Source organism: Xenopus laevis, chromosome 8S (genome assembly GCF_017654675.1).
Source record: "Xenopus laevis strain J_2021 chromosome 8S, Xenopus_laevis_v10.1, whole genome shotgun sequence".
NCBI lineage: Eukaryota > Metazoa > Chordata > Amphibia > Anura > Pipidae > Xenopus > Xenopus laevis.
In genome coordinates, this window is record NC_054386.1 from 90,961,521 (window position 1) to 90,986,530 (window position 25,010).

Sequence of the window (25,010 nt, forward strand, 5' to 3'; positions counted from 1 at the left end):
AATATTCATTCTATTTATAATAAATGATAATGCTCTGAAAGTTGAGGTTTGGAATATACAAAGATGACCATACAAAAATCAGAATCACAATTACATTTTTGTATAGAGTTTTATTCTAATTTCTTAACTTCTCTCTGAGGTATTAATATTCATGTCAGTAGAGTTTACGTTTATCACCATTTGATGCTTCATAGTGACCATCTTTATCATAGTCAAGCCTCACATATTTCTCATAGTCACGGGCAGCATTTCCTACTCAAAGCTCTCTGTATTTTAGCTGGGTATAGTTAGTTGTATCTACTTCCAATTCAACAGACCTACTCAGCTAGTAATAAGTTACTAGTGTAGAGTTTTCACTCCAGTGATCCCTTATAAGTGCAAGGTGTTTCATTTGTAAATAATGACAAACTATTAGGGGGCCGATTCACTAACTTCGAGTAAAGGATTCGAAGTAAAAAAACTTTGAATTTCGAAGTATTTTTTGGGCTACTTCGACCATCGAATGGGCTACTTCGACCTTCGACTACGACTTCGAATCGAAGGATTCTAACTAAAAATCGTTCGACTATTCGACCATTCGACCATTCGATAGTCGAAGTACTGTCTCTTTAAAAAAATCTTCGACCCCCTAGTTCGCCGTCTAAAAGCTACGAAGTCAATGTTAGCCTATGGGGAAGGTCCCCATAGGCTTGGCTAACTTTTTTTGATCGAAGGATATTCCTTCAATCGTTGGATTTAAATCCTTCGAATCGTTCGATTCGAAGGATTTAATCGTTCGATCGAAGGAATAATCCTTTGATCGTACGATCGCACTATTTGAGCTAAATCCTTCGATATTCGAAGTCGAAGGATTTCAATTCCCAGTCGAATATCGAGGGTTAATTGACCCTCGATATTCGACCCTTAGTGAATCAGCCCCTTAATGTCTGCAAAATAGGTTCCGCACGCACAATGTGCCACATCCATTTATTGTCCCACAGCCTGCAAAAAACAGAGACAATGTTTTGGGTGGACAAGTCTCCCTTCCTATGGGAAGCACCTTTATCATGCAATGCATGGGTATGGCTCCTGTGTTGCTTTTACTGTGGATTTTGATACAAATCCAGGTATATAGGGGGGCATCTGCAGTTTTTTGTGTGTGGGAACACTGCCACTACAGAAATTCAACAGGTTTCATAAGGGTTTGCCCTGTTCCCAATCCAGTTACTCAAGGTAATATGTATTGTACTGTATTTGTTGATTTTCAAGTGCCCCTAGTCTGAGTATATGGCACAATTTGTTTTATAAGAGATTGAGCTAACACTATCATAGTATTCAGATATACATAAGACTGCAATTATTCACAGTTTGTCATGCTATGCTTCATTGGCTGTTTGCCCACATGACTCTCATTGAGTTTGGTTTTGTGTGATGTATCCTTTTTCTGTTGGTTAAGTCTCTGTATTATGTATCGTTTTCTGATTGGTCATCACCCCTATAAAAAGTTAGTACAGGGGTGGGACCGCTAGTCTATGAGTAAGTGCCCATTTGTCACAAAATGCGTTAGGCTATACATGTCTTAATTAGTGATCGATTAATTTGCGCCATATCGCTTTGCCGAAAAATTCGCGAATTTCGCGGAACGGTGAAAAATTCATGAAACGGCGAATTTTAAACAGCTAATTTTCACGGCCGTTTTGGGAATTTATTCGCCGCAAATTCGCGCCTGGTGAATAAATTCGTTACAATTGCTTTGCTACTGCACTTATTATCCTACGGGTCTTCTCACTCACTTTTCTCCAATTTTTGATCACCCTTGGACTGGGGTTTTTGTGATAAGACTGCTTGGTGACATACCCATGGTAAACTATATATATATATATATATATATATATATATATATATATATATATATATATATATATATATATATATATATATATATATATAACTTATTTCATAGAACACATATACATGCATTTTTTGTTTATTTACTAAAAAAGCAAAAGAAAGGACCTTGCCCTGGTTTATTTAGTGCCTTCTGGGATTATTTATAGATGTATACCATTACCTAGTTACTGCTTAGTTATTTACAATGAACACTTTCTGCTATTACTGTTTATTGCGGATCTTATCATGGTCCAGTGGTGTCAATCTATGCCCAACCATGATGTGGAAAAAAAGTCTATCATTTTTTTAATGCTTTTTGGGTATAAGATATTTTTTTGGGTTCAACATTTGTGTTCAGAACAAACTTAGACATATGTGCTGTATCAGGAATTCAGCCAAGAGTCCAAGATTAGGGCAGCGGCAGCGAAAATTGTCCATTCCGAATTGTCCATTCCTAACTGAACATCTTGTTGGGTTGCCAGGTTTATTTAGGATCACAAATCCCACCTCTATCAACTTCTACAGCACTCCTATTGGAGGCAGACCTACAGTTTGGCAACCTCTATGTAACAACTCACCCTGGTGGTCTAGTGGGGGTGCGACAGGGATGCCGATTGCACCCTTGCTGGGGACGCCTGCCGCATCCATCTTCTTCAGTGCCATTCCAGTCGATGCGCATTCTTCCAGGTTTCAGGTCCTGAATGTAACCTCACCGGCCGGCACGAAATTCAAATATTTAAAGTGCTTTCTATGTGGAAATCATTGCCCAATGTAAAGGTCTATTTATTAGTTCCTGGGTGCGATTATCTGTATATAATACACAAAAGCCATGAATATCTTGTAAATTATATCCTTATAAACGGTGAGTTCTGATGTCATCAGTTATAAACGGTGAGTTCTGATGTCATTTCTGTCACATGACTCACTGAAATTTGTGTATTATAATAAATAAAGTACCCCCAGTTGCAAAATATGAGGATATTAGAAGTTACCTTGGAGTTTCATGACCTGTATAAAAACACTCGGCCTTCGGCCTCGTGTTTTTATATGGTCATGAAACTCCTCGGTAACTTATAATATCCTTATATTTTACAAGAGGGGGTACTTTATTCACTATTTATACTTGTGTTTGATCCTGCCTGTTCTTGACCAAGTCTTGTCTGCTGCCTGTCCTAACCTCTGCCTGTGTTTGACCATTCTCTTGGATTCTGTTAAGTCTCTGGTATTTTGACTCGGCCTGTGACCCCAATTATGCTTCTGATTCCTGTTTGTACTGTGATGTCCTTTGGTGTATTGACCCGACCCTGACTATTTTCTCCAGTATAACGTGTGGTTCCCTTGAATGCCCAGAACTCTCTCCCTGGTCCTCTCATAGTAAGACCTGGTGGCACCTGAGTAGTGGAGGGCTTCTCCCAAAGTGAAAGGTGTTTGTTATAGGCAGAAGACTGAGCCATGACCAGGACCTTGGGGGTTTGTTCTGGGTTTGGAATACCAATCGTAACACACTATGTGAATAAGCAGACATAGCAGGAGGCCATTGGGAAAAGATAAAAGGGATTATACTATCAAGAAACAATGGAGCTATAGGAAAAGGTAGAATCAAGAAGCAGATTTATTTGTACTTTTTAGAAGCTAGAGTAAACTCTGAAACAACATGATTATATAACCATCCATGTATTTATCAATTAAACTAAAGAAAAGGGCAGAACATGTCTTTAAACAGGTCTAGCAATAGCACACTGTTAATAACTCTGAGTAATAATTTTGACCAAAATGCTGTATCAGTTTTCCACTGCAAGTTCATTAGAATTGTATATGAGCACAAACTATAGGTTACAGCTTTAAAGCAAAGATCTCAACAGCCATTGATTTAAAAAAAAAAACATTGTTAGTTTTAAGCAGAATAGACATATGTGGTTCTTTAAGACTGCTAGGTTGTCTATTTTTGGTAAGTCGAAATGTTTTCTTAGACAGTCTTACGTAAGGAAAGCTCTCTAATGCCGATGATCTGATAGAAATATAATATGTTTGGCAGAATTACCATTAGGCTATTAATAGCAGTTTAAAGCCAGCACTGGATTTCCTAAATTAGTTCCTTTCCTTCTAGTTATCTGACAGAAGCAGGGAACTTTGTGCTAAGGGCTTGGTAATGAGCATAAAATCTCTATGCAATGATGGACCTCTGTGTGAATAAAAATTTGAATTCGGCTTTAAATTATCATGTAATTAACCCTGTGCTGAAGAACCAAGTGCAACATGGCCTACCCTTTACCATTTGTACGGTGTACATCTATAATACTTCCAAAAGTTCCAAGAAAAATAGGGTAACATATGTGTTTACCCAGAATAAATGCTCCCTTGCTTATACCATCCTTAAAGGGATACTGTCATGGGAAAAAACATTTTTTTTCAAAATGAATTGGTTAATAGTGCTGCTCCAGCAGAATTTTGCGCTGAAATCCATTTCTCAAAAGAGCAAACAGATTTTTTTATATTCAATTTTGAAATCTGACATGGGGCTAGACATAGTGTCAATTTCCCAGCTGCCCCAAGTCATGTGACTTGTGCTCTGATAAACTTCAATCACTCTTTACTGCTGTACTGCAAGTTGGAGTGATATCACCCCGTCCCTTTCCCTCCCAGCAGCCAAACAAAATGGGAAGGTAACCAGATAGCAGCTCCCTAACACAAGATAACAGCTGCCTGGTAGATCTAAGAACAACACTCAATAGTAAAAACCCATGTCCCACTGAGACACATTCAGTTACATTGAGAAGGAAAAACAGCAGCCTGTCAGAAAGCATTTCTCTCCTAAAGTGCAGGCACAAGTCACATGACCAGGGGCAGCTGGGAAATTGACAATATGTCTAGCCTCATGTCATATTTTAAAATTGAATATAAAAAAATCTGTTTGCTCTTTTGAGAAATGGATTTCAGTGCAGAATTCTGCTGGAGTAGCACTATTAACTGATGTGTTTTGAAAAAAACATGTTTTCCGATGACAGGATCCCTTTAAAGAAAAAGCCATTAAATGAATTTGCACCAGGATAGTATTAGTTAAGCACCAATAGAGAACTGGGATTCTGATGAATGGGAAGCATAGAAGAATAAAGGCTTATATCTGATAAAGTATAATGGATCATTTCATAGCTCTTTATCATTTGTACACTCTTCGGTCCTCTTTGTACTTGACACTCATTTGTAGCATTATTTTAATACCTGTATTAATGTGTGTTAGGTGAGTATTTATCTTCACATTTCCCAAAATGCATTGATGTCAATGGCTGTTTTTTCACAGAGACTTTTTCCATTCCGCAGCAACTTTTTTTCTGAAGCAGAATATATTGGAGTCTATGGGCGTTTTGTTATGGCAAAACCTGGAGAAAAATATCACCCTTCACTACCCAACCCCTGCACTCTGTACATTGCTTTTCGAAAAATGTTTGCACCCTAAATAAACATACTCTTGTGTCCCTTAGTGTATTTACAGTACATTTCTTCCCCAGATCTGACCCCCAATGTGATTTGTTAGAATTGCAGACTTCACAGTAAATCCCAATTTGCAGTGATCAGTGGTCTATCCATGCTGCAGGAAATGTCATATATTGTCTGGCCAAATACAGGCTCCTGTTGGATTGTACTGTAGCTGTATTCTGGTTAAGGGTTGCTATAAGGGTGCCTATAATAAATACAGAATGGGCAGTGCTCTACCTGAACTGTTGGCTCTGTTATACTTTTAAACTTACGTTTATACTTAGCTCTTAATATTTAATGCAACTGTACTTTGTATTAATTTGTACAGGTATGGGATTTGTTATCCAGAATGTTTGAGACCTGGGATTTCAAGATAACAGATATTTCCATAATTTGAATCTTTGTACTTTAAGTCTACTAGAAAATCATGTAAACATTGGGGGCCTTATTTATCAAAATCTGAATTTTTTTGATAATTTTATTTAAGAAAGTCACAGCAAACTGGAATACACGATAGGACCTTATTTATTATTAAATAAGCACAACTTAATTGGATTGGGGTAAAATTGGATAAAATCTGAGTTTTTTCCCGAATTACTACATTTTTTTGTGGCTTTTTCCCCGAAAATTTTTCCGATTTTTGACCAAAATGCCCAATTTTTTTTGATCTTTGCCTGAAAAAGCCCAATATAGTATGATTTTGGGTTAATTCCAGCGCAGACCACAGCAACTTCTACATAGGATAGTGACCTCTCCCATTGACAGTCTCAGTAGGTCTGAGATGCCGAATTTTCAGATTTGGACTTTTTCCATTCTCTTCGTTTAATAAGGGGCCGATTCATCAAGGGTCGAATATCGAGGGTTAATTAACCCTCGATATTCGACTAGGAAATAAAATCCTTCGACTTCGAATATCGAAGTCGAAGGATTTAGCGCAGAAAATTCGATCGAATGATCGAAGGATTATTCCTTCGATCGAACAATTAAATCCTTCTAATCGAACGATTAAATCCTTCGAATCGAACGATTCGAAGGATTTTAATCCAACGATCGAAGGAATATCCTTCGATCAAAAAAACTTAGGCAAGCCTATGGGGACCTTCCCCATAGGCTAACATTGACTTCGGTAGCTTTTAGCTGCCGAAGTAGGGGGTCGAAGTTTTTTTTAAAGAGGCAGTACTTCGACTATCGAATGGTCGAATAGTCGAACGATTTTTAGTTCGAATCCTTCGATTCGTAGTCGTAGTCGAAGGTGCCCATTCGATGGTCGAAGTAGCCCAAAAAACACTTCGAAATTCGAAGTTTTTTTACTTCGAATCCTTCACTCGAGCTTGATGAATCAGCCCCTTAATGTTGAAGAAAAAAATTCCACTAAAAATTCGGATCTTATAGTAAAAAAACTTGAATTGAATTTTTTGGCATTTAATAACCACCTAAATAAACCCAATTAGGCTGATTTTGCCTCCAATAAGGATTGTTTATATCTTACTTTGGATCAAGTACAAGATACTGTTTTATTATTACAGAGAAAAAATAAATCATTTTGAAAACACTGAATTATTTGGATAAAATGGAGTCCATGGGAACATTCTGAGCTTTCTGGATAAAGGGTCCCCCCACTTGTATCTATTATTGTAATGACCCTTTGTTTGTTCTATTCATTTATTGTTCTGTACTGTGCTTCCCACATATGTAGCACTATGTAAATGAAAAAAAATATGTATATATACTGTATATATGGATATATATATATATATATATATTTATACATGAAAAGATTTCATACAGCACAACGTTCCAAGTGATGCAATGAGAGCAGATCATGTTAGCAGTGTTATATGGGGGTGTTAAAACCGCAGCATTCCTACACAGCAGGGAAGATCTAAATACTGTACGTATTTAATCTATGCCTTATTAAACAGTAATAGGGATGTAGCGAACTGTTCGCCGGCGAACTTGTTCGCGCGAACTTCGACCGTTCGCTCCGCCGAATGTTCGCGAACGTCGCGCGAACGTTCGCATTTTGCGTTCGCGTTCGATTCGAATACCAAATCGGTCGACCATTCGACATTCGAATTCCTTCGATCCGCTAAAAATCGAACGATTTCCATTCGTCGAACGATTTGTAAGCCATTCGATCGAATGAAAAGCATTTGATCGAATGCTTTCGATCGTTCGATTCGAATGAAAATTGTTCGATCGAACGATTAAAATCCTTCGATCGTTCGAATCGAACGATTTTAGAGGGTGTTCGAAGTTCGCGAACTGTTCGCGAACGTTCGCATTTTTTGCCGGTGTTCGCGAACGGCGTTCGCGAACACCAAATCGGCAGTTCGCTACATCCCTAAACAGTAATTTGAGCTTTATGAAGGAGCGTTTACACCCAAGTGCAATGTATAATTATATATAAAGTAACGAAGGCTCTCTGTGACTATGTACAAGGTACAGAATTCCAAGGTAACTTTTAATAACCTTATTAATTACATCCGAGTATAGGATCTAAAGTCAGGTCCAGGGTAATGTGTATGAATATTTAATAAGGGAATCCTCCTACGTTGGGATTTCGCTGACTGTGGTTCAAGGGCAGATATAAATTACAATAAGTAATAATTTATTCCATAAATAAAAGATCAAAGCGTTTGAAATACCTTCCTAGGCATGGAGCAAAATCGTCATGTTCCAGGATCAAATGAAAATAAACCACATGTGTAAATATCCGTTTATAGAGAATTATTTAATTGACTTCCCCTGAAGAATAAACTGAGGCTCCATAAGCCAAACCTGATATAGAAAATGAGTATTTGGCTCCCATGATTGGTTCCTGCCAATATTTCACTTTTATTCCCGCAGAAACTTTGAAGTAGCTTCATGGATTCTATAAAGAGAGTTTATTACTGTTCCAGATGATATCTTGAGGATAAAATGTTTTGAAACTCACTGCAGCAGTTGGACTATGTTTTTTTTTAATGAAATTAATATACAAACATTTATACAGTGCAACTCCATGATTAAATGGACGGGCAGTATTGCAAGACCATTGTTACCATACAAATAAACATGTACTCTTCATTTCTGGGATGGGCCCAGAAGAGCAAGGGTATTGCAGAGCTACAACCTTCAGCTGAGTGGTCTATACAGGAATGTAGACAACCTCCAGGAGTATAGTCACAATACAAATATTCAGTATTTACTTAAATCCAATCCCAAGAAAAGGACCTCCAAGGAACCTAGGTGAGTCTGTACACTTGTTACAGGTACTACACCCATGACTCAAATTCTTCTAATTCTTCCCAGTATAGCTCCACACTAAAGCTGCTCACTAGTCCTAACCTAGTCCTATCTTTCATTCTTAGAATGAGCTATTACAGAACTATCCTCATGCTAGCTTCATCTGCTTGGCCTAACTCTGCCCTGGCTCTGTCAGAGAGTCCAATACGTGGTATCCAAAGGGTTAAGGTAAATTCATAGCCATATTCAGGTGAAGTGATCAGGGCAGGTGGCAAACAACGAGGTCAGGAGACAAAGCAAGAAAGTCAGGATCTGTAAATCAAGTCAGAGAATAATAATAACACACCCAGGAACACTCTAATGTAGTATCTATAATCGGGTATAGAACCCAGGCCTTTAACACCTATTTATTTAGAATTTTAGCACCGGGTGCAGCGCGATGACATCAAATGTCTGTGCGTTGGCGCTGTTGTGTTGACGCCATGACCCAGGTGGTGACCATGGGCTCCACCACTTTAGATGCAGAGTAGAAGAGGAAAGAGGTGCCATTGGATGCTTCTGCTAGACTCTAAGTATCATCAACCTTCTTCAAGTGATGGGATCCAACAAAAAAGGCAAATGCTGACTTCCTCCTTTTATAGAACAGAACAATGACATCTTCTGGCCAGTTACTGACTTGCCAAGAAAATACATTAATCCAGGATAAAGAAAAATTTATCCCCCAAACTGTAAATAAGGACCCATTTAACAGTCAAAAAGTAGGGGGGCTACCTGAATAAATGGTAACTAAATCTTCATTTCCCCACAAGAGCAAAAACAAATCCACTATTTCCCTTTAAACTGGAACTGACACTATTTGAATAGTGATGGGCTAGGCTGTAATCTGTGCAACCCAACAGGATTATTCCTTCCTTCAGTTCTTTGAAGCAGGACTTGAAGCCAGGGATTTGTTTGCTAGTATTTTGTGGCCTTAACATTGTGCTGCAGAGGCCCTTGTCTCTGGCAGGGCTTCCCAACTGGAGGATGGATGTAACCCTTCAAAATATTTTTAAGACCCCCAACATGCTTAAGATCTCCTTGATCGCCTCATATACATAATTATTTTATAATAATTCAGCCTGTAAATGTGTGAGTGGATTAGGCCAATAATATTCATATTTGTTCTAACACTTTGTTATTGTGTTCAGGGGCGTAACTGCAGAGGAAGCAGACCCTGCGGCTGCAGGGGGGCCTAGGAGGTACAGGGGGCCCCATGAGGCTCTCATTGATGAGCAATTTCAACATATATTGTTAAAACAGGACAAACACTGGATATGTTGGGGGCCCTAGAATTAATTTGCTGTGGGGCCCAGCAACATCTAGTTACGCCACTGATTGTGTTACTAGATTCAGTTCCACATGTAGGTGCAGCTCATTTATTCTATTGCCCTTTGGCCTTCCCTTTAAAAACCTGCCTACTTCCCCCACCCACCATAGCTCCACTGTTACTAGCTTTTGGTTGCTTTTTTAAACAATGCGCTTAAAAAAACAGACACTTGTGTCAAAAAAGATGTGCGCGGCAAAAAACACGTTCAGCAAAATTTTGACACGTGACAAAATTGAAGCGCGCCGCAAATCAGTTTTGCAAATTCTTTCCAGTTTCACGAATTTCTCCAGAAATTTATGAATTATTTGGCGAAGTGCATCGCAGCAGATTTGCACATCAGATTTGCCAATGGGCTGCCATTTATAGGAACCATAAACCAAAAGTAACATTCTGCATAATGAAAGCAAATGTCATCGTGGAAAAATATTATAAGTCCTAGTTGGTAGTAATGGGCGAATTTATTTGCCAGCTTTTTTGGACGCCGGCGCATTTTTGCCGGCGAATGTGCGCCTGCGACCAAAAAACCAGAAGCCGGCACCAAAAAGGGACGCCACCGTCAAAAACGAGACGCCGGCGCCATTTCGCGAATTTTTCGGCCGAAATTCGTCCATCGCTACTAGTTGGAGGGGAGCTAAATATTGTTCCATGGTAACAGTGGTAACTGTATTGAGGACCAGCAGTGCAGAGAATAATAATTGAAAGACAGTTAGTAGTGATGAGCGAATTTATCCGCCAGCCATGGATTCATGGATTTTTTGTGAAACTGCTGCAGAAAAAGCCCATAAGAAAAAACACCCATTGACTTCAATGCATTTGGAGAAAAAAGATGCCATGGGGGAGATTAGTCTCCCAATCGACAAATCGCCTCTTCCTCTGGGTGACAATCTCCCCGAACTGCCTCCCCCCTGCCCTCCGCAGGCTAATGCACACGCGGTGCTTAGTTTTCTGAAGTCGCCCGAAGTTTCGTCGTGAGGTAACTTCGGGAGACTTTGGAAAATGAAGCGCCGCATGTGCATTTGGAGAATATTTTTTTTGGATTTTAATGCATTAGTACAAAAAAGTCACCATAAGAAAAAATGCCCAATGACTTTAATGCATTAGAACAACAAAAGTAACCATAAGAAAAAACACCTACTGACTTTAATGCATTAGGACATAAAAGTCGCCATAAGAAAAAATGCCCAATGAGTTTAATGCACTAGGACAAAAAAGTAACCATAAGAAAAAACGCCTATTGACTTTAATGCATTAGGACAAAAAAGTAACTATAAGAAAAAACGCCCATTGACTTTAATGCATTAGAACAAAAAAGTAACCATAAGAAAAAACACCTATTGACTTTAATGCATTAGGACAAAAAAGCCGCCATAAGAAAAAACGCCCATTGACTTAAAGGGTGGTGGCACACCACCGACATTCACCCGCAGTAGATGAGATTTGTCGCTGGACGACTAATGTCCCTGTTTTCCACCGGCCTAATACATTGGGACAAAAGAAGTCGCCATAAGAAAAAATGCCCATTGACTTTAATACATTTGGAGTGAGAAAAATTGTCACGGGAGTAAAAATTGTTGCGCATTAAAACACCTATTGACTCCAATGTGCTTTGGGAAATGTCACGGTTTTTCGAATTTTTCAGCGTTTTGCCAGTTTGGTAAAGCCCCTAAAATTTTACTGCCCTCGGCCCGGTACTTTGTGGCCTAGACACAAAATTTGGGCCTGTGCATACCAGACAAAAACACCTCATAATAAATAGAAATAACCAATAATCCACAATAACAAACTTTTGAAGAATGCTTCTATGGTTCTGTGGTCATCTGAGGCAGTGTTCCACCAACCAGTGGCACACAAGCAACATTTTGCTCACCAACCCCTTGGATGTTGCTCTCAGCAGCCTCAAAGCAGGTACTTATTTTTTAATTCCAGGTTGTCATCACATTTAAGTTCCATAAAAACAGGAGTACTGGATTTTTCTTCATGCTTGTTTTGCTCTCCAACTCTTTTTACATTTGAATAAGGCTCATGGGTAAGAAATGTTAGAAACCTCTGGTCTAAGAGTTTCACGGTTTTTAAAATAATTATAAGCCCAGTGTCGGACTGGCCCACCAGGACACCAGGAAAACTCCCGGTGGGCCTAGGTGTTAGTGGGCCCTCTTGTTTGTAATCATTTTGCCTATTTCATGTCATTCCGTATTTCTTTATGGGGAAAATGCTTAATAATGGGAGAATATAGTAGATATTAATAACTAGGAAAATAAAGAGGTTGAGTGAGTAGAGAAGGAATAATAGTTTGGAAAGGTCCACTGTCTAAGGTTTTCTGGTGGGCTCACGGTTTTAGGTTTTCTAGTAGGCCCAAGGTCTAAGGCTTTCTGGTGGGCCCCTGGCATCCCAGTCTGACACTGTATAAGCCCTACAGTCCCACTGCTATCCAGCATCACAATTCAGCTTTTCATCCTCCAAGAGGTTTTGCCCTACAGTTTGCCATAGTTGACCTCAGGAAAGTGTTACAGTATTTGTATTAGAGACTAATAAACTACAAAAAACACAAACTCTAGTTTCTTCTAAATGCTCGTTGTTGATTTTTTTTTTTTTGTATATGGAACCCATCCTTGCAAATTAGTGTCCCAGCAGTAACAACGTGTTATGAATTTAACCTTACACAGACACACTTAATGCATTACTGGTTTGTGTTGTAATCTTGTTTCTAATTACATTTGACAGTGTCTCTAATAAAAAGAATTGGATGATGGATTTTGTCTGCTTTGAGGCATGCGGCTTTTGTTAATGGTTAAGATGAAAATGGGAGGGGTAAGGGATGGGAGAAACCTAATTTGTTTGCAAGTTGCATTCATGGTATAAAAGGCAGTCTGACGACGCCCCAGGAGAAAGGATGCCTGGATTATATCCAAGATAGTGAGGTTCTGCTATGCCTCAATAAAAAGATCATTGCTTGAATGCATACAAAGCCATTGATTTGCCACTTCTTGGATGAATGACCACAGCTTGCAGAAGATGAATATTCTTCTTTTTACATTTCACTCCAAATATACCAGTGGTAGACTGTTGAAAATGCTCATATTCGCTTCTTCCTATAAGCTCAGATCTTTTATATATGTGTAAATGTTTCACAGTTTTCTCAAAATGGATTGAGTCAAAGACTCAAACCAACTGATTTGCATTCATTTATTGTGCACAATAAATAGGGAATCGGCTACAATACAATGGCTTAAGCATTGCAAACACACCATATGCTATGGTACAAAGTATAAATAACGTTTAAATAGAATAAATACATGTTATTTAATAGTCACTCAAAGAAATACAGTCTATGGGCAAAGTTATCCAGGCTAAAAGTCTCATTATGAAACCAAGACTAAATGTTGGGCCACCGGTGGTGAACATAGAACATTAGTCTGGTTGGGCATGTACAGTATGTAGAAATTTGGCTTAGTGGTTGGTTGGCTTGACGTCAATAGCTTAACAGTTTATGACTAGTGATGGGCGTATTTATTCGCCAGGCGCGAATTTGCAGCGAATTTGCACGATTCGCCGCCAGCGAATAAATTCGCAAAACACCCGCGAAAATTCACGGCAAAAATTCGAAAAAATTCGAAAAAACAGACGCCGGCGTCAAAAACGGGTGCCGGCGCAAATTCGCCCATCACTATTCATGTTGCTCCTCTTCACAGTCACCAGGATGATTAGGACAGCTCTAGCATGACCCAAATGCGGCACCAGTGATGAGTGAATTTGTCACCGAAAAATGTGTTTCCAGCGAAATTTGTGAAATATAAATTGGGAAATATTTGAGAAACTCGAATTTTGACGCCTGCTTCAATTTTGACGCCTGTGTCAATTTTCAGCAATGGGTGTGGCTTACTAACCAATTCCATTATCTTTATCACTCAAAGTTTGGCTTTGCTTTTCCTGGCAGACACCTTTTTCAAAAAATTTTCTAAACCTCAGTGTCTTATCTACCACACAAAGAATTTTCTTGCTTTGTTCTTTTGAAAATGTCCATTAACTGAATTTAATAAGAAGTGGTAGTGTTGTTTTACCTTGTGTGTGAAAAGTTTAATGGCACTTACTTAAATACCTGATAGGGATGTAGCGAACTGCCGAGTATGTGTTCGCGAACGCCGTTCGCGAACACCGGCAAAAAATGCGAACAGTTCGCGAACTGTTCGCGAACTTCGAACATCCGAAAATCGTTCGATTCGAACGATCGAAGGATTTTAATCGTTCGATCGAACGATTTTTGTTCGAATCGAACGAAAATCGTTCGATTTTAGCGATCGAATGGTCGAATGGTCGCACGATTTTGACGCGAACGCCTATTGGCGAACGTTCGCGCGACGTTCGCCGAACTTGCGGCGGACGCGAACAGTCGAAGTTCGCGCGCGAACTAGTTCGCCGGCGAACAGTTCGCTACATCCCTAATACCTGAGGCCCACGGAGCCACAAACTCCAGTGAAAGGGAGACCTGCACTTTACACTTTACTTGCCTGGGCGCTTTCGGGACTCTATTTGTGAGTTGTGCCTATACATAATCAATGATGTGCCAGTTAGATTACTTGCAATAATAAAGCATGTGCAGTATATGCATACCCATGTCCCCCCCATTTTCTAACCTTAACTTGGCAGGAAAATTGACTTACCAGTGGAAACCTTAACACATCCCACAGTTCATGAGACATTTTGCACCTGAATGTAGCAGGTGTTGAAATTCTATACATGTAGGGGCCGATTCACTAACTTCGATTGAAGGATTGAAGTAAAAAAACTTCGAATTTCGAAGTGTTTTTTGGGCTACTTCGACCATCAAATGGGCTACTACGACCTTCGACTACGACCTTCGACTACGACTTCAAATCGAAGGATTCGAGCTTAAAATCGTTCAACTATTTTAAAGAAAAAACTTTGACCCCCTAGTTTGCCATCTAAAAGCTACCGAACTCAATGTTAGCCTATGGGGAAGGTCCCCATAGGCTTTCCTAAGTTTTTTTGATCGAAGGATATTCCTTCGATTGTTGGATTTAAATCCTTCGAATCGTTCGATTCAAAGGATTTTATCGTACGATCGAAGGAATAATCCCCACTATTTGTGCTAAAATCCTTTGACTTCGATATTCGAAGTCGAAGGATTTTAATTCCCAGTCGAATATCGAGGGTTAATTAACTCTCGATATTCGACCCTTTGTGAATCGGCCCCAAATGTTGCTATGTGGTTAAAAACATGATTTTTTTATTTTTTTTTTGCAATACATTAGTATGAGCATAAGAGTCCTATTGTATTTAAAACTAGCCTAAACCTGAGAATAAATATAGACTGCCAAGTTCTAACCCAGTATCTGTTCCCCAATTCACCAAAAAAACTCCGAAAAAATTTACAGGTGGCGAAGTGCAGAAAGTCCACGCAAATCCATGCCTGGTGAATAAAATCGCCCCATCACTACTGATAAATATATGAGTGGTGTATATCAGTAAGCCTTGTGCAAGGATATCCCATGTGTCCCTAAATTTTCTTTAGTGTAAGTTTCATAAATATGTTCTAGAAACTCCACAATGTTTTACCCATAGAATAACAATGAAGAAATATTATCATTGATGCAAAGTGGAACAAAGCTTATATCCACATCAATGACAGAGGAAAACCTACAGCCCAATTAAGTTGGAAACAGAAGCAATAAATGAAACTGTGGCTTTACGTCTGCTTCACAAGGGATAAAGTGCCAAGATTATTTTGCTTTTTTTTCATGTCTAAAGCAGATAAAATATTCTAAGACTTTACTACAGCAAGATAAATCTATCTACATCAGTAGTGGCAGGCTGGTAAAAGCACTGGGGGTAGTGGCATGAATCATTATCTAATTGCTTGTGAAATGAAAGAAAAATGATTATAGCACACCCAGACTATCTAGCTTTAACATCAGGCGCAGAAGATCAGTTCCAGCAGCATTATGTCAACCATAGCAAGCATTCCATGTGTTTTATGGCTTCTTTTGAGTGAAGGGGTTCACAATGACCTTGCAAACATGCTTTTTCTAAAGGTTTCCATTTTTTTTTGGAAGAAATAAAAAAGTGCAATTAGGTAGGAGAGGCTAGACTGAAGATTATAGGGGGTCGGTAGAAATGATGGAGTTCCCCAACGTTTCGGCACACAAGCCTTGCGTGCCGAAACGTTGGGGTATTCTCATCCTTTGGCATCCGTCCCTTGTGGTTTGTTTTTCTTTTTTTGCTTTGAAATTGGTGGTATGTATATACTCGTTAGTACTACTCTATATAAACTGTCTTGTACTAGATATTGATCTATTTGATGCATATTTGATATCTATATCTATATCTATATCTATATCTATATCTATATATATATATAGATATATATATATATATATATAAAGAAATGTACTCTACCACATTTGGTTTGTATATTATTTAGCGTTTGCAAACCCACTATATGCAATACTGACTTTTGGGTTACTTATTGGTGGTATCCCTGGGTTATCAGCACTGTTGATATTTGGTATATTATTGGGTAAAAAATCTTTTTATTTAAATTGGAGTGCCCTCCTTTGATTTGTGTTTCCATTTGTACCTTGCCCAACCTAAAGGTCTATTCATAGTTCTTTGGTGTGATTTCTGAGTCCTTCAAAGTTATTCTTGACCCTGCCTGTTTCTGACCAAGTCTAGTTTGCCGCCTGTCCCCAACTCTGCCTGTACTTTTACAACTCTTTCAGATTCCATTTGGATGCTGTATTTTTGGTATTCTGACCCAGCCTATGATCCCAACTATGCTCCAGTCTCCTAATATTGTCCCTCTCTGCCCATTCTGGTGTTTGACCCGGACTGTGACCCCGCCTACACTTCTTGTTCTCCATTCTTGTACTACATGAGGTTCTCTTGCCTGCTCAGAACTCTCTCCCTGGTCCCTAGTAGCAGAGGGCTCCTCCCGAAGCAAAAGGTGACTGTTATAGGCGGAATACTGATTGGGGATTGTTCTGGGTTTGGGATACCAATCGTAAGACTATCATCATCATCATCATCATTTATTTATATAGCGCTGTATACCTGTAATCATTTTTTTCCTCTGGCTTGAGGCCCAAGTGACACTCCTGTCTACTAAAATAAGCAGCAGCCAATCAGAAAGTAACACTCTGCATTGAATGAAACCCCTGCTTATTTTTAATTGGCTGCTGCTTTGCCCAGTAGACAATGCATTTGACATATGATGGTTGGAAACAAGAAACTTCTGATGTACAGTATAAAACAAATTAATTTGTGTTGTGTGTATTAAACATTTTAATGTAAATTGTAGCATATTTTGTTTTCTAGTAGAAAAATAGATAAAGATACTAATTTCCCCTTTAAGAAAAAAATAATTTCTGTATTAGAATAAAACTATAGTACACTATCTGTTTGCAGAGAGGCATAGCAGTTCTGTAATCCCTTTATACTGTATATATCTGACATGCATTTTGACAAGAAATACAATTCTCTGTCTTTGGTCCCTATTTAGTTTAGTATAATAAGAACATTATTGGTTGATAATGGGAATTTAGTGGAGAACTACTACTCAATTACATTATTTAGTCTCTGTATTGGCAAATTCTGGGACATAATGAGGCAAATAGCTTCACCCAATGAAGCCAGCAGTGACTATATCATAATGCAGAAGAAAAGTGCTGCTAAGCAATGTCATTCCATGCAATAATTGTATATGAATGTGTAAAACCCTCACACAGCAATGTTGGGTTAGGCTAGAAAAGAGCAGGACATAATGACCAAACCAGTATTTATATGTCCCATGTTTATGTGTACAACATGTGTAGACAACATTTTAGCAGTGGGGCCATGGTTGAAAGGTGACTCGGGTTGAATTTTTTTAGGAAAATAACCTGAACCAGACAGAACAGGATTTGGCATAGTGAGGAAAAGGTTTCTTGCTGAATGCTAAAAGTTAGATGCAGAGTCTAGAAAGCCATTCCCACAATTTAGCCACTATTACAAAAGGAATTATCACAAAAGGAATTCAACTTTCCTTATAGCATGTCAATTTAATTATTCTCAGGAATGGAAAGTCACACATTACTTTGGGATGACAAAAGAACATATCTACATATTCAGATTCAGAAAATATTGCCTGGTGGAAGAAGAATGAGTCAAACTATGGAGCAGGCATTTAGAAAAAGGCAATCTTCCACCAAGTTGTTGAAATATTGTAAAAAAAAAATTTTTAAAGTGACCACAGCCTTACGCGTTTTGTGTTACAAACACTAAGGAGATTATTTATCGAAGTCCGAATTTATCTCAATATTTTCTGAAAAAAACTCAGACCAAATCTGCACAGGTTTTTTTGGGCTTATTTATTAATACACTTTCCCGAAAATTTGGTTTGCGGGAAAAAATCGTGAAAAATCTGATTTTGACGGATTTTTCATCAGATTTTCACTATTTTTTTGGATTTTTTCCTCGAAAACTCTGAATTTTGTCCGAAAACTTCGAAGTATTGCCAAAAACCCAGCTCACATAAAAAAATCATTGGGACTTCTTCCATTGACTTATATGCAACCTCGACAGGTCTAAGATGCCAGATTTTCAGATTCAGACTTTTCCCATCCTCTGGGTTTAATAAATTCCGAAAAATTTGTGATTTTATAAAAATAATCACAAATTTTTCATGATTTTTGCATTTGGAGTTTAGTAAATAACCCCCTTAGTCATAGGCTATAGCTAGTGGTGGCATGGATTTGCTGCAGATTTCTGTGTTTCGCCACCTGCAAATGTTTTCATGAAACTGCAGCGAAAATTCGCCTGTGAAAAATTTGCTGCAACAAATAAAAATTGTCGAACGTCAAAATTGGGGTGAGCATAAAAATGACTCATACGCCCATTGCATTTGGACAAAATAGTCGTGCATATAAAAATTGTCACACGCGTCAAAATTGGCATGCGTCAAAATTATTTTGACGCCCATTGACTTCAATGCATTTCACAGGTGTTTGTAACACAAAACGCGTAAGGCTGTGGTCACAATAAATCTTTTTTACACTGTTTCAACAACTTTTTGCCAGCTCCATAGTATTTCTCGGTCTGTCTGCTTCGTATTCTGAGGGCTCAGGGCTGTGCACCCGGGCCACTTCCCTAATGTGGTGAGTAACAACCATACCTATTGGAGACCCTTATTGAAGAAGAATGAGTCACTGAATTTAGTAGAAATATTATGCAGCTGCTCTGAGTCATACAAAACAGACTTCTATTTGCACTAACTTCCTACACTGATCTGTTTTGCTGTACATTGAAAGGTCAAACATGCACATGCTCTGCTTCCCAGTTTAGAACAAGGAACTCTGGAAATACAAAAAGTTCCTGCCAGTGGAATCAGGTAGATAAGTGTGGACAGAGAAGTGTGGAGCAGGACTGGTGGCCATGGGAGGTAACACAGCCAACCTATACCAAAATACATGTGTTTATTGTGGACATTATAATCCTTTTTAATCTGAAAATCTATATTAGTAAAAGCTATTTAGACTGAAAAAGGTAAAAATCATTGCAATGCATTTCATCCACATTACATCAATGTTTTACTCAGCTTCCAGAAAATGCTGCTTTTTTCAAATCCTGAATTTGATTGGAATATCTGAAGATTGACTATAAAAATGAAAGTTTTTAATTCTTATTCCTCAAAGAATACGTTCAGGACAGGGGGCAAAGTGCAAAATAAGGGACAACCCCCCATGTTTTTTGCATTTTGCACCCAGCCTCAAGCTCTAGCCTATAGGCAAAGGTCTATGCACTCCACCATGTAATGCAAAGGCCGGCACATTCTATAAATAATATAAAAAGAGTACTGCCATGGGTTATTATGACCCACGTTGTTGTTACAACTCCAGTGCTGGGATTCTTAGTATATCCTGAAATACGTCCCCTGAAAATTCGCTGTTGTGTTAGGTTACTTGCAAGAAATATGTTAATACACTAGTCTTGAAGATAACAATTTAATGTTGATATTACTGCTTTGAAGCTTTCTCCAATGTGCCTCATAGGGGGTAAAAAATAGCTAACTGATGCAAAAATTACAATAGGATGAGCTTCTGGTTGACATTTTGATATATTATTTAAGAAAGACAATGGCAAATATAAATTACAATAAGCTATTATGTTCTGAATCCTATTATGGATATACCAGTATTAATTTGGGCACACATGCTGTTGAGCATTTAATGACACACATCACAACCAAGCAGCTAGTGTCACCTATAGTGATGGGTGAATTTGCGGCGTTTTGGTTCGCCGAAAAATTCGCAAATTTCCCGCGAAACATCTAAAAATTCACAAAACTGTGTTTTTTGGACGCCATCGTCCGTTTTTTTTTCGCGCCCCTTTCACGAATTTATTACCCGGCGGTGAATCACGCAAATGTGCCGTGAATTCGCGCCAATCGAATAAATTCATCCATCACCTATCTCTGAGCAGCAAAGTTAATAATCCCAGTGTTGAGGAAATTATTGCTCTATCCGTGATTTCTTTTAAATGGGAGTTATTATGTACATGTATATATAAAGCACCAACACATTCTGCTGCACTGTACAATAGATGGGTATACATTGAACACAGAGATTACATACAAAATATAATCAATACACTAGTTAAACAGGGTCTTTCAGAGCAGACCTGCATTGATTAAGGGCCACCTTGAAAGTCATAGGATGCTTATCTATAAAAAAAAACATGCTGTGATGACCTGTAATTGAAAACACTCCTGTATTCATGTTCTGTAGCATCTGCTGTATTTAGGGCTCTTACTGACGAGCGGTTGAAGCTTGTGCTCCCCTGCGTTCCGTTTTTCTGCGTTCAGCCGCAGGGGAGCGCAGGAATAGAAGATTAGGTTTTTTTCAATGGGGCTGTACTCACACAGGCGCGTGTAGGCGCCAAACGCAGGTTGAGACGCAACATGCTGCATTTTTCCTGCGTTCGGTGCCTACACGCGCCTGTGTGAGTACAGCCCCATTGAAAAAAACCTAATGCATCTATTCCTGCGCTCCCCTGCAGCTGAACGAAGAAAAACGGAACGCAGGGGAGCGCAGCTTCAACCGCTCGTCAGTAAGAGCCCTAATATAAGCTACAATGAAAACGCTGAATTGCATGAAGTTTGCTCCTCTATAGCATTAATGGCCAGTTCAGCTTTCAACATCAGCTGGTTATTCATGATTTTCCCACTAAATTCTTAATTAACCCAATTAACCTGACTCAAATTATAGTGGTGTTCAGAAGCGTGTTAAATTGAATATCTGACCCGTTTAATAGATCTTGCAGACTGAATCTCAGCTACTCATTAATACCATGGATGAACTTTTACCCTAGTGTATGTGCACGTTTAGTAAGAACCTGCTAAAAGTTGCCCTTAACAATAATATATAATTGTAGCAATAGTTATAATGCTGTTTTTTTTCCTTTACAGAACCACTCAACAATAGAGAGAAAACTCTGAATAATTAGAACGGTGAACGAGAATCTAGAACCGAATCTTGGATGAAAAGCAGTCAAGAAAATGCCAGCATCTGCTGATAATGGATGGGCCCAGTTATCCGTGTCACAGTGGAACCTTTGTTGGCAGTTCTCTTGAAGAAATGCATCTGTTTCTAAATTTCTTTTACTTTTTAATTCCCTGACTCAAAGTAATTAGTTCCAGAGCCTGGGCCAGCAATTAAACAACATCTACAGCTTATTTCCACAGATGGATTTCAGCCAAAAGATACATTAGAACATTAGCTTTTCATGTTTCGTACAGTAAAAGAAGCAGCTGTAGTTTGCTTTCAACGACAAAATCCAAAATGGAGAGAAGATGTTTTCTAATATGAAATGCTGAGCAGGAGACCTGTCTTATATGAAGGTTAATATCTTTGGAACGCTGCTAATTGATGGCAAGGAATAATTAAACCTAGACTTTTTAGGCCTACACAGATAATCAATTGAACCATTTATTGTGTAATTATTTTCTTCCAGTAAGAAGCAGTCAAAATGTGCAGACCTTATGGCTAGTTTATATTTTGATGATGGTTATTTAGCTTGTTCAGGGTCACCATTGGACCCTTATTTAGTTTTGTGGGCTCAGTGCAATGAGTGTGCTCAAGGCTCTTTGTGCCTTACTGAAAAGTTCTAAGTTTTACTTTTGTGGACCTCAATATTAAAGATTCCCAACACACACCCTACTAATGGCTGCCTTGAAATTATAGACATATTGATGAAAGCCTGTAATTAATTGGAAACAAGAAATCTTCAATCTCAAGATGGTGCTGCCATCTCCTGACAAACGTCATGTGTGTCTTACAACAATCGTCATCATGACAAGTATGGCATTTATGGATGCCTACCTGGTGGAACAAAATCAAGGACCAAGGAAAATTGGAGTGTGCATTATTGTGCTTGTTGGTGACATTTGTTTTTTAATTGTTCTTCGCTATGTAGCTGTTTGGGTTGGAGCTGAAGTAAAAACAGCTAAGAGAGGGTATGCCATGATTTTATGGTTCTTATATATTTTTGTGTTGGAAATCAAGTTATATTTTATATTTCAAAATTACAAAGCTGACAAAAAAAATGTAGATACTGTGGCCAGAAAAGCATTGACTTTGCTTTTATCCATCTCTGTGCCAGGACTATATTTGGTTCTAGTAGCACTGGACAGCATGGAATATGTAAGAACTTTTAGGAAAAAGGAGGACCTTAGGGGCCGTCTCTTTTGGGTGGCTCTTGATTTACTTGACATTTTGGATATTCAAGCCAACCTGTGGGAGCCTCACAAAACCGGATTGCCAATCTGGGCTGAAGGTCTCATGTTTTTTTACTGCTACATCCTACTTCTAATTCTACCTTGTGTCTCGTTGAGTGAAATCAGCATGCAAGGAGAACACATTGCCCCGCAGAAAATGATGCTTTATCCAGTCTTAAGTCTTGTTACAATCAACATTGTCACCATTTTTATCAGAGCAGTCAATATGATTCTTTTTCAGGACAGTAGAGTTTCGACTATCTTTATCGGGAAGAACATTATTGCTATAGCCACAAAGGCCTGCACTTTTCTGGAATATAAAAAACAAGTGAAAGAATTTCCACAAAATGCCATTGCTTTAGAACTTCAGCAAAATTCTATATCACATAATCAGACGATTCACAGTACACAGGGGGTTCATCATGAGCAGTCACCATCAAGGGAAATAATTGATACATGACCACGTATTTATCTTTCAGCATTAACTTTTGTTGGAAAGACAGGCATACCCAATGGAATATATTGTTTTGGAGATCTAGAAAGACGGACCATGCAGAAAGGGATGGGCAAATGCAACAAAATACATGTTTACAATATATTTTTCCTACAGATATTGGACGAATTGACAGTATACTGTATGAACTTATTTTAAGCACTGTATACATGATCTTTCCTGATTAGTCACTTGTGAATATGAGATGTAAGGAATGTTGTGACATAGACTGACTGATTTTATCACAATCAAATCTAAAGGTGTACCGTGAAACAAAATGAATAAAGTGTTCCTATTCCAGTCATTTGCCTATCTCTGACTGTAATGGACTGTTTTCTAATAGGAAGCAATCCAAGGCACAATATATGAAATTTAAATGAGTGTCCCTTGGCCTCTTACTCTCAGGTATAACCCCTTTAGCATTCTACAGGCATAATACAACCAAATTATTTCAATGAAGACCTTGGACAAGAACATCCTATTTTTTTGTGTATATTGTGTCTTTCTCCATTACACTTCAGTACAGTTGGGAGTACAAAGTTTCAAGAGACACCAGTAAACTACTTAAAGGGAAGCTATCATTTTTTTTATTTGTGTTTTTTAGTATTATTTTGAATTTGTGCCTTGAAAAATGTTTTAACCTAAAAAGCAGTCTAGTGAAGTGCTAAAAAACAAGTAATAAGTATGTGTGTTTATAAAAAATATTTATATAAAAATAGGAAAAAAAAGGTTACTGTGCGGTTTTTATCTGTTCCTTGCTCTGTAACCTGTGGTGTTTTGTTGCTTTGCTAATTTTCATGAAAAGGTGGCAATGGCTCAAAAAACATCTGATGATTAATAGATTTGACAGAACATGGAAAAATTCTGGATAATTGTGGTGAAAGGAATTTGATACAAATCCCAATGTTTTGTTTTGGTCACTAGCAAAGTTATGGCCGCCAAACCCTGTGTATCTCCGTGCAGTCTTTCCGTAGACCAAATTTTAAGATTTGTGGCTTTTAAAAAAACACTCATAAAATATTTACAAATAAAGAGTAAAACAACTACAAAATTGTCTGACTGAAAACATTTCAATATTTAGGATATTTATTTCTAAATTATTTGAAGGCAAGTTTCACCTTCAGAACATAGTCTAAATTTGAATAGAAACATTTTTGTAACTTATATTTATTTTAAATGGATAGTTGTGACGCTACAGTCCATATAAGCTGTGGATCGCTGCTGCTAAAAGTCTCTCTGCTCCTCTGCTGCCTCTCAGCTAGGAATTGCCAACCCTGGAAGTCCATTCCACCCATTCTTATTGACACTTTGTACATACTGTATGTTTTTATTTCTCATATATATTTTAAAACAGTACATATTTTTATATATTTTTTTTTACTCATGCAAAAATGAAACATCCATACTTAAAGGTGTAAAGTTTAAAGGACAAGGAAAGGCAAAAAAATAAAATCCCATTTTTACTTTCTTTAATGAAAAATAAACCTATCTCTAATATACTTTAATTAAAAAATGTGTACAGTTTTTATAAGAAACCTGACTGTATGCAGTGGAATTCTCTCTTCATTTACTGCTGTGGATAGGAATTGTCAGATGGTCCCTAACTGCTGAGCAGGGAAACAATCATACTTATGAACAGCAGGGGGAGCATGTGCAGACCACACTGAGCATGTGCAGGGTCAGGCAAAGATGTTTAACAAAGTTACAAGATGACAGCCCCCTGTGGCCAACCTTGAAGCATAAATCATTTGTTTGATTAGGCTTTGTGGTGCAGTAAGTTCATGCTTATGTTTAGTATACAAAATACAGTATTT

At 38.2% G+C, this 25,010-nt stretch overlaps 1 protein-coding gene across 2 annotated transcripts in view; it reads left to right on the forward strand.

Moving 5' to 3' along the window:
- tmem121.S (transmembrane protein 121 S homeolog) overlaps positions 1 to 24,683 on the forward strand; it is a 169,496-nt gene extending 144,813 nt beyond the window's left edge. For both annotated transcript variants that reach the window (XM_041574386.1, XM_018240994.2), the window contains one exon: positions 21,396 to 24,683. In XM_041574386.1, the coding sequence (XP_041430320.1) occupies positions 22,225 to 23,163 (939 nt within the window). In that variant the 5' untranslated portion in view covers positions 21,396 to 22,224 and the 3' untranslated portion in view covers positions 23,164 to 24,683. The remainder of the gene's footprint in view (positions 1 to 21,395) is intronic.
- The last annotated feature ends 327 nt before the right edge of the window (positions 24,684 to 25,010 follow it).